The sequence below is a fragment of the Electrophorus electricus genome, chromosome 25 (genome assembly GCF_013358815.1).
Source record: "Electrophorus electricus isolate fEleEle1 chromosome 25, fEleEle1.pri, whole genome shotgun sequence".
Taxonomy (NCBI): domain Eukaryota; kingdom Metazoa; phylum Chordata; class Actinopteri; order Gymnotiformes; family Gymnotidae; genus Electrophorus; species Electrophorus electricus.
Window position 1 is genome coordinate 1317335 of NC_049559.1, and position 10138 is coordinate 1327472.

The following is a 10138-nucleotide window of genomic DNA, read 5'->3' on the forward strand; positions in this document are numbered from 1 at the left end:
CAGATTTTGCTGTATGACTCAGACATGTGGGTGACTGAAGAGAAGAAAAGTTGCTGGCTCTCCCTCTCCCTCCATCCGAGCCTCTGGACGGCTGCGTTCTGTCGGAGTGAGCGTCGCTTTCACTTGTCCACGCTCTCGGGCTCCAGAGCAGACAGTGCCGCCCTGCCGCGTCCGTTTACATCTGCTGCAGCCAACACGCGCGTCCAGTTACGAATGGGAACATTAAATGAATCAACACGTCATAGGTCCAGGCTGCTTTCCAGCTGTACTACGGAACGTAAACAGTGCTGCCCATCTCACAAAACATCGACGCTACAGTAAAAACAAGACGGAAGGAACTGGACAGAGGCAACAGCAAAAGACCAGTCCCCATGCGTTCCCAGATCTGGAACTCCATCGTGAGGTCTCGCACACCTTCCCAGGTCTACGACAGCACCCTCCAGCGCTCGCGAGGTCGCGGCATGCCTGCTTCGCCGCCAAAAACACCACCTTCGGCAGAAGACAAGCAGATGTCCCGCCTTGCAGGACGTATCGGAAACAGCCCTGACCCTTTCATCTTCAACTTGTTCTGTTTTAAATCCTGCCTTAGCAGCTAACTCGTCGGGATCCTGCCAGTGTGACGTGGACGGTCACATCCACTCCACCGAAGACACAAGCTCAGGGCGGGAGCCGGATGGAGACGGAGTGTCCGGAGAATATGCGAGGTTCTTTGTCACTCATGGTTGGGATCGTTACCACATCGCTCTGGTAGCTCATAATTTGACGGCACACGGTTCCAAATCTCAGAGCCAAAGCCAATCACTACAACTTTAAGACTCACCAGCCATCTTGTGAATGAATAGGAAAATTATGCTAAATCTGGCGCCACGCCAGACAACGAGGACTTCTCATTTCCTCCACGGGGTCGAGGCGCGCCCTCCCACCTGACTTTCGTTCCCATGTCAACCCCCTCCATTGTACGCTGGCAGCGCACAACACACGCGCAAACGCGCAAGGCCCCTCCGTGTGTGTGCCATCAAGCGCTGCAGCCAAGACAAAGCCGGGTTTCGGCAGTCGGATTTTTGATGTGGAGGGGATGCAAGCTTCTCATTCCTGCTGCTGGCCTGGAAAAACAAAAGCTCTGATAAACATCAAGCAATGTTTAAAACATTTTTTTTTAAGGGGGGGGGGGGGGGGGGAAGAACCACGCTGGACAGAAAGACAGGTGGACATAAAGGCCACTTCATTTCGGCTGCCAGGTGCACAAAGGCTGTGATGATGGGTAATTTTCTATGTTCTGATGAAGTCACGGTGGCGGGGCTTTACGCTCAGGCCTGGAACAATCAGGAATTCGGCCACGGCATCCAGCCGCACGTGTTAATCAGACACTCCGCTGGCTATTTGCATACGTTTGGTGGGAGGATGGCGGTCTGCTCTGATTGGAGAGCGATCGCCGGCTTTCCTCAATCTGAGACCGCCACGATAATGTTGTCTCTCTGGCCTCCTGCAGTTCTTCTGCAGACCAGAGAAAGCACCTCCATGAGGAGGATAGGGTAGCTTCAGGATACAACCGTGCTCACATACAAACCCTTCCACTACAAACAAACAAATTATTTGACTATAATAATAATAATAATAATAATAACAATAACAATAATTACTGTACTACTGATTTATTTGGTGCACAAATAAAAGGCACAATTTTATCTTCAACATCTTGCTAGTGATTTTCAGTGTCTTAAGGAACTGTATGGGTTCTCTGTAATGTAATTCTTTCAGTCAAACTTCACTTCTCTCAGTAAAGTCATGTAGCCAGTAATGAATAATTAAGAATTTACTGGTTTTGTAAACATCAAACTAGCTGCTGTATGCCTGCTCGTTATGTATAATTTTTCTCTCTCTCAAAAACCGTCCCACCAGCGAGTGAGACGAGAGCGCGCCTCGGCGGCGACGGCCATCCCTTCCACCGGGGCGTTTCACGACGCAGGCGCTCGTCTGCTGTCCAGGCCGTGGACTGCGCTGATCTCTTGCTATGCCAGTGCTGACACCTACTGGCGGGGAAGTAAAGGGGCTTCGGGTTGGGGGTTTGTCTCGTATTTAAAGGCTTGCGATCCCTTTGTGTTCGTTTGATTGCAGATTAGAGAAACAAAGGTTTTGAGGGCGACACGACGGGCCGAGCACAGTGAACCACTGCATCACCTCTGCAAAGATATGCGGGCGGGTCTCAACAACCCAGAAACACGGTACATAAATGCAGAGTTGCTTCTCAAATCGCACCTTCACAAAAACAAATGTCCCCCTGCGTGAATGGCAGGCGTCTGAGCAAACTCTCTCTGCTCCAGCCATGCGATCAGCGTATAATTCTGACAAATATGGTGCGACATAACATGATTCGGACGAATCTCTGAGGGTGAACGCTAACGTCAGACTTTAGTCTGTGTTTGTTGGTTTAGTGTTATAACGTCCCGTTATAACGACTCAGCCTGCGGATCTTGGTACACACCAACTCCTTTGGCTGGTTGAGAGTCTCCACTCGCTCCAACCACATATCAGTTTTAGCTCCAAAACCGGTTTCCTATTTCGCACTGGTTAAAGCCACATACGGAAACTTGCAAACTGTAAAATGTAATATTCCGGTATCCTTATTGATTGCATTTCCATTCCACTCCAAACAAGGTATGGGAGACCTTCCTGTTTGGCACGGGAAGCAAACCAGGACTAGTAGGCCCCTTCCTGTCACATTGTTGCTCTGAGTTGTTGATGGTTTACAATTTAGACTGCCTTACAAAAAACGCAAAGTCAAACTGCCAAAGTTTTAAGGCCAGCAAACATAACTCCTAAGGGCCTTCATGGTGAGCACCTGCTGTCTCTAGTCATTGCCTTCATGTAACAGCGACCCTGTCACAGAGAGCGTGATCAACCTCACACACAGGAAATTCAGTCATTCTTCTGGTCTGCCGCTGTGTCAGTTTGAAATCACATGCTGAATAATTCAATCAACATTCCCATATATCTAATTAAGAAAACACGGTTGTGCCTCAACTGATATCCTAAAATGTAGCTTTATGCCGTCTGAAATGAGCTCATTATGAAAGGTAATAAAAAAAAAAAAAAAAGTATATGGCAGATTAACAATTGCAAGTCTAATGAAATTACTTCATAAAGTCGTTCAGATAACCTTGCCAGGACCAGACGAGCAACTTCTCTGAGGAAAAAAAGGAGTTCCCCCCCCCCCCTTGGACTGTAATGCTCATGAAGAATGTTTTTTTTTTAATAATTTATTTTTCAGCTGTTATGTTTGCTAAGCAAGGCATTTTAAAGGTTGCTTCTCCTTTTGTGCTGATTTAAACTGTAGTTAAAGGACGATGGGGCAGGACAGAAGACAGATGACTAAAGACAAAGTAGAAAATATTTCTTTCAAGGAAAACAGTGATGTTAAGCAGCACATCCGCGCTAGGCATCCAACCTGTGATACGAGGAACAAGGAACGTGCCGGTACATGGTTCTGGCTCAGTTTCGTGACAGTAGGTGCAAACTCCAGAAGGTTGACAGTCCTTGTAAGCCCGTTCAACCATCGCGTTCTAAAAACATGAGAAACGGCATCTTCCTTTCCGGGTGGAAAAGGCTATTCAGGCGGTGGTGGGTCCAGAATTGATGCACCAGAACCTCACTCTCGTGAGGTGTTTTACGGTGTCCAGTTCACTGGGACCTGCTGTAGTGAGATTCGTCCCCAACCCGAGGATCTGCTTTGCCACATACCTGCGGTCACAACCTCACACATGCTGAAGGGGCAGAAGTAGCGAGTGTATCTAGATGTTAATGCCACAAACTAGTTACATATGCAATTATGCAGTTTTACAGAGGCACGCGGCTGCAACCGAGTCATCGCAAGGATAAATATTCCAGTCACCACAAGCTCCACACCTACACCCGCCCCCCTAACCCCACACCTATCAAAGATTTAGAAAAGCAATATCTATGAAAATCGTGTTTCGCTGGCTTCACATGGACTGTGCCCGCACTCTTACAAGGATATCGCGTTGCACTGTATCGACCTACGCTTGCAGGATGTGTATGGCTCTTGGACGTTTCACTGACCCACGATGTGACAAAGATCTACAAATCTCATCACACACACACACACACACACACACACACACACACACACATCGTGTGTGTGTGTGTGTGTGTGTGTGTGTGTGTATTTTATATATATATATATATATATATATATATATATATATATATATTTGTATGTATTTATTTATTTATTTATTTATTTATTTATAACTCTCTCTGACCTTTTTCCTCAAACTGTTTTCGTTATGAGCGCAACGCAGCACGAGCGTGCCGCGCGGATCGGAGTGGAGTCTTACCAGCGTCTCAGCTGCAGGTCCGGGATCGGGACGCTCCGCAGGGTAGAGCCCAGCACCATGAGTAAGGCGGCAAGCAGCAGAGAGGTGCGCAGTCCTGGAGCACCCCACGGGAGAGACCGGCAGGGAGACCAGAGGGGAGACCAGTTAAACTCATTCGTTCTCATAAACACATACCTATCATTAAAAAAAGCCTCAGTACACACAACGCGATTGTAGAATAGATTGTAGGAGAAAGAGCAATCGTTTTAATAATTCTGCTACATATAGACGTGCATTTGCTTATAAATGGACAATAAGAACGAGGCAGCTGATATCAAAGTGATGTGTCACAGTTTTCTGTGTTGGATATTAGGCCTCGTCACTGGATTTGTGTATTGGGGAGGGTATCTGATGTCTGCAACCCTCGGTCATGATGGATACTGAAACCAGAACTGATTTCTTCCTGCAATACTGGCTACTGTAGCCTGAGGTGGCTTTCTGTGGCATCAGAAATTTCCTTGGGGGTCATAAGATGCAGTTTGAGATGAATTTGGAAAAATGTGTCTGAATGATTTTGCTACAGGCAGGGACAGGACGGCACAGTAAACTCTGATCTTTGGGTGGCGACGTGCTTCTGTATGTAGATCGCAATCAATAAGGCGCCGGATTCAATCTGTGAGTGTCCCCGCGTGTCCTTGAGATAGCCTAACCACCGCTGTGAATGAGCGCAGGCCTCGGTGACGGGAACCTACTGTAGTGGAATGTTTAAATCTTGAGCAGACTGAACTGTCTGTCAGTTCCACCTCCGCATGTCAGGTCACTTCCCATTGAAATTCACATGACCGTCATTTCGGCAAAGCCTGAAGATTAATCTTCCCTTTCTGGCTGTTTTACTTCTGTCAGAAGTGGTGAAATCCCGTACGCCGCAACGCTAACGAAAGCCAGCCTCAGGAAAACCGTGGAGGCCGCCTGACGCACGCGGCCGACACTTTAGGTGCTCAACGCTCTCCGAGACAAAATCTGTAGTCGAGTCACACCCAATTTACAGCTGTGTGAGAACTGAGGAACTCGATTTGCAGGCACTGACAGAGGAAGGTGATCTGCACACGGAATCCTAATCAGTACTCATCCTCTATAACGGACAATGTCCTTAAGCTCTGAGGTCATGAACGCCTCCAGGTCAATGTTTCATCGAACTCTCATTATTAATTGAATTTTAATTAAAAATGTCATCATTGCGGGAGGACGACAGCCGGTTCTGGAAGGCCATGAGGAACGCATGCTTCGTAGAAGTGGGACGGTGCGTATGTGGCAAATGTATATGGACGCCTGACAACCAAGGCTTCTTGAGCATCCATTCCAAAACCACAATCCTTTTGATTCACCCCTCTCCCCTTTGTGGCTGTAACAGTCTCCGCTCTCCTGGCATGAGTTCCATGAGATTTTGGAGGATGATTGTGGGAGCATGTGCCATTTCAGTCAAAAGACTCAGTAAGAGTCTTTTGCAAGATTGCAAGATTTTGTACAAGAAGGCCTGGCTTACAGTCGATGTTCTAATTAATCTCAAAGGTGTTTGAAACCCCATCTCAAATGGGGTTGAAGGTAAGGGGCATTTAATGGGGTGTGCAGTTCTTGGTTCTGGGCAAGTTGAATTCCTCTAGATCACACTCGTCAAACTACGTCTTTATGGGCCTCACTTTTTGCGCAGGGGCACAAGCATGCTGGAGAATAAATTAATTTTGCCCAATGTCATAGCAATAACATTACCTTTCGCTAGAAGTAAGAGGCCGGACCCAAACCCTGAAAAATAGCCATGATCCTTTCTCCATTATAACTTCCTGCCGGCGATATGCATTCCAGTAGGTAGCATTTTCCTGCTATCTGTCAAACCCAGATTCATCTGTCAGTCTGACAGAACACGAAACATGATTCATCACTTCAGAGAACGTTTCCACTGCTCCAGTGTACACAAACCTTTGTCACTCTAGCGTATGTTGTAACTGTACAGAGTATATGCAGTAATAAACGGCACATTCCCAAAACATATATTGTCAGGGGCAAGAATTTTCAGCGCTCGCAGTATAAGAGCACCGAGTGCATGTCAGATGCTCTGACTAGTCAGTAGTTAAGTCAAAATGTAGGTCACGGGAGTTTGTTTGGAGTGGTTTAGGGGAAATGCACAGTGAACTGTAATTAACACGCAATGAGAATGTTGCTCAAGGCATTAAACCCAGCGATGACTTCTGCCATATTCCTGCAGCTCTGTCCAGTTTATTGTGAGCCACATTGCACAGCCAGTCTACAGCTACAGAATCGGCTTCCCGTGGTTATCTTTGCCACAGTGAGCTCTAGGCTGATTATAAAAGTCTTGACCGCAAGTACGTGAACCGAAGAAAGCGTGCGTTCGAAAGGCGGTGGGTAAAATAACAGAGGAGGGGAGAAAAAGTGGGCAGAAAACAAGACAAGGAAACGAAAGGATAGAAAAGCAGACCCCAGGCTCTACAGCCGCCCCCAAACGTGGAATCTCTCATCTCAGCCCTTCATAACCATTTGTAGTGGTCCTCTCTCCCGCTTTCTCTTGCAAGCACACCAAAACATGCACGTAACCATTAACAGAGCACTGAACACCCTTCTATAATCCCTGCGTTCAGCAACAAGCAGCCTATATGGTGAGATTTCTTTGAGCATTTGAGAACAATGGTAAAAGCAATCCTCTCAATCCTGGTCTGCCTCTTCAGCAGACATGGGATCTACTCGTTTTGTTACGCAAGAGCGATTCCAGAAATTTGGTCTACGAGGGTGAAACTCGGAACAGCCGGTACCTTTTCCTTCTGTGATGGGTTTTAATCTGACCTGAGCCAGATTAAATATGCACATACCCCACAGACACATCCAGGGGTGCTTAATGGGGAGTAGGGTTATTCTAAGGCTGGGGACACGCTAAACTGACACTGAAGAACCAACACCAACTGGGAGCGACTGATGACCGCATTCCATCAGCTCACTGTTGCCCGCCGTATAGCTGATGACTGCCACGCACACGTGTTCTGCGCCTGTGCGAAAGACAATAACTCAAAAGAAAACTTCTTCGCAAAGATGCAGGCATCTTATAATGAGTATACTGAATTATTATAATGAACATACTGAGTTCTTATGCATATACTAAGTTCTTATAATGAGTATGCTGAGTTCTTATCATGAACATACTGAGTTCTTATAATGAGTATGCTGAGTTCTTATGAATATACTGAGTTCTTATCATGAGCATATTGAGTTCTTATGCATATACTGAGTTCTTATAACGAGTATACTGAGTTCTAATGAGTATACCAATTTCTTATGAAAATACTGAGTTTATAATGAATATACTGAGTTATAATGAGTATACTGATTTCTTATGAAAATACTGAGTTCTTATAATGAGTATACCCCATTCTTATGAATATACTGAGTACTTATGAGTATACTGAGTTCTTATAATGAGCATACTGAGTTCTTATAATGAGCATACTGAGTTCTGACTCTCCCCTCTTCTTGAACTCCTTCCTTCCATAATTGTAACTCGCTTTGGATAAAAGTGTCAGCTAAATGCTATAAATGTAAATGTACTCTGAAAGAAAGTAATGAAGGGCAAGCTTGAACTGTTGCACCTGTTCTCTAGAGGGTTAGCTGCCACTTTCTGTGCAGCCAAATATAATGTTAGTCTAGCACACTGCCTTAGCAGATCTAGTCACAAAACAAAAAAAACTTAGCAGTTTATGTCTATATGGTCCCCATTTAAATAAAATTTGGACTGAACAGCCAATCAGAAAACTCCTTCAGAGCCAATATCTGATGTCAATTAAACTTGGGCAATCACCCACGATGGCACTAACGAGAACCTCCTAGGGCCAACAGTGCACAACGCACAACACTGCATATGAGTGACTGCTGGTCACCGATGCCTTCCAACAGCCTGACGCCCTCCAACAGCTGACCGTTGGGTCAGTGTGTCTCCAGTCTAAGGGTCTGTAAATGGCAGGGCCCCTAAAAAAATTTTTGAATTTTTTTTTTTTTTTTCCACTGGGCCCAAAGTTACATCTTTTCATGGGGCCCCAAATCCCTGCTACTCCCCCTGGATGCACCACAGTACATCACAGAGGTTCATTCATTTTATTTATTCAGTCACTTACTTACTTGTTTTAATGGGAGTGAGGAGACCTGACAGCTCTGAACTGCAGTATCTGTGTCTTTTCAAGGCCATTTTGACATACAAATTACGTCACAAATCTGTATGTGCAAATGGGAAGCCCAAAGAGGAATTAAACCCTTTTGATTGCATAATTCTACCACAACATGCCATTCAAATTTCTTAAAGATTCTCGTTTGAGGTTCTTTATAACACTCAGTCATTTTTATGCTAGTGTCTGTCATCTCAGAAGGATCACCTGATGACTGTTGGTAAACTACCATGTGACTGCAAGCATAGGTTTGGCAACAATCCAATGTCAGGTGCCACGGTTACATTACGGTTATCACGTGTTTTAACAAAGAATGCATTTCCACTATTTGAACTTCTGTATAAAGATTAGAAAAACCTGGAGACATATGCCCCACTGAGTACCCATGACAGCCTCATTTTTTGGAAGAAGGCGGCCCTCCAAAATTAGCGTAGCTCAGTCAACGTGCCGACTTAGCACCATCCATTTCACCACTACTCCACCAACCTACATTTAGCATTGTGTTTCCCTGATATCGCTAATGATGCAGTACAGCGTGACTGAAGGTAATAGGCGCAGTCTGTATTTTAATTAAAGGAGCGTGTTTATTCGAGTAAGTAGTTGTTGAAAGCAACGAGAGGCTAAGATGCTGAAGAGTCACGTGCTTTCGGTTCATTCTGAGCAGGGCAAAACAATGTTTACTTATGGTACCACTAATATATAATTTATATATATATATATATATATATATATATATATATATATATATATATATATATATATATATATATAAATAAACTATGTGGATAAAAACGTCTGCCAAATACTGAAAATGTAAATGCAATGTAAATGTCCTGAAAGATCTGACTATTTAAATATTAGAATAACCTAAGATGTGACTACTGTATCCAGTTTTGATTTTGACAGCTAACCAAATCAGGTTGTCCCAAAGGTACTACTCAGTGTTCAAAAACGAATGCTGTTCATTTATTCTTTGAATTACATTTAGTCGTTGAATTAAACGGTTCATTAAACCACCAACTGAATCACGAGAACAATGATATCTAGACCAAAACCAACTCACCCTTCTTATCCATCAGCCACACAAAAAGAAGCCACGGGATGTACCCCACGGGTCCCCAGATAACCAAAACTGCGACGTCTTTTGACGTGAACCCGAACGCGTGTTTGGCGGAGTTCTGTATCGGGCCCCAGGTGTTCCACACCATGCCTTGCAGGAATCCGAGCGTAGAGAACAAGGCGAGGACGACCCATCTCCTCCCAAACACCCTGCTGCTCCCGGGCTGCTCCCTGCTGCTCCCGGGCTGCTCCCTGCTGCTCCCGGGCTGCTCCCTGCTGCTCCCGGGCTGCTCCCTTGCCTCCGGTTGGCTTGGAGCAAGCAGCGGTTCTCTCTCCCCCTCGGTGCTTTCCACGGCACCCATTGAACCGACTCGGTGTTACGTTGGTTGGGTGTATTTCTGAAAGTCTCGTACGTTAAACAATAATTAAAAAAAACAACCATACAAACACCTCTTCGTCGGTCGATTCCCCAAACAAAAACAACCGCCGTCAATTTGTCACAAAACTTTACTGCGCATGCGTTGG

At 45.3% G+C, this 10138-nt stretch overlaps 1 protein-coding gene across 2 annotated transcripts in view; it reads right to left on the reverse strand.

The window, feature by feature from the left end:
• slc49a4 (solute carrier family 49 member 4) overlaps positions 1-10113 on the reverse strand; it is a 29362-nt gene extending 19249 nt beyond the window's left edge. Inside the window, exons 1-3 of one of the 2 annotated variants that reach the window (XM_035523021.1) lie at positions 9908-10113; positions 9618-9865; positions 4356-4449 (exon numbers count right to left, since the gene is read on the reverse strand). In XM_035523021.1, coding sequence (XP_035378914.1) covers positions 4356-4449; positions 9618-9865; positions 9908-9975 — 410 coding nt within the window. In that variant the 5' untranslated portion in view covers positions 9976-10113. Of the gene's footprint in view, positions 1-4355; positions 4450-9617 lie in introns of both variants that reach the window. The other variant, XM_035523020.1, reaches the window with a different exon arrangement.
• Positions 10114-10138: the final 25 nt, after the last annotated feature.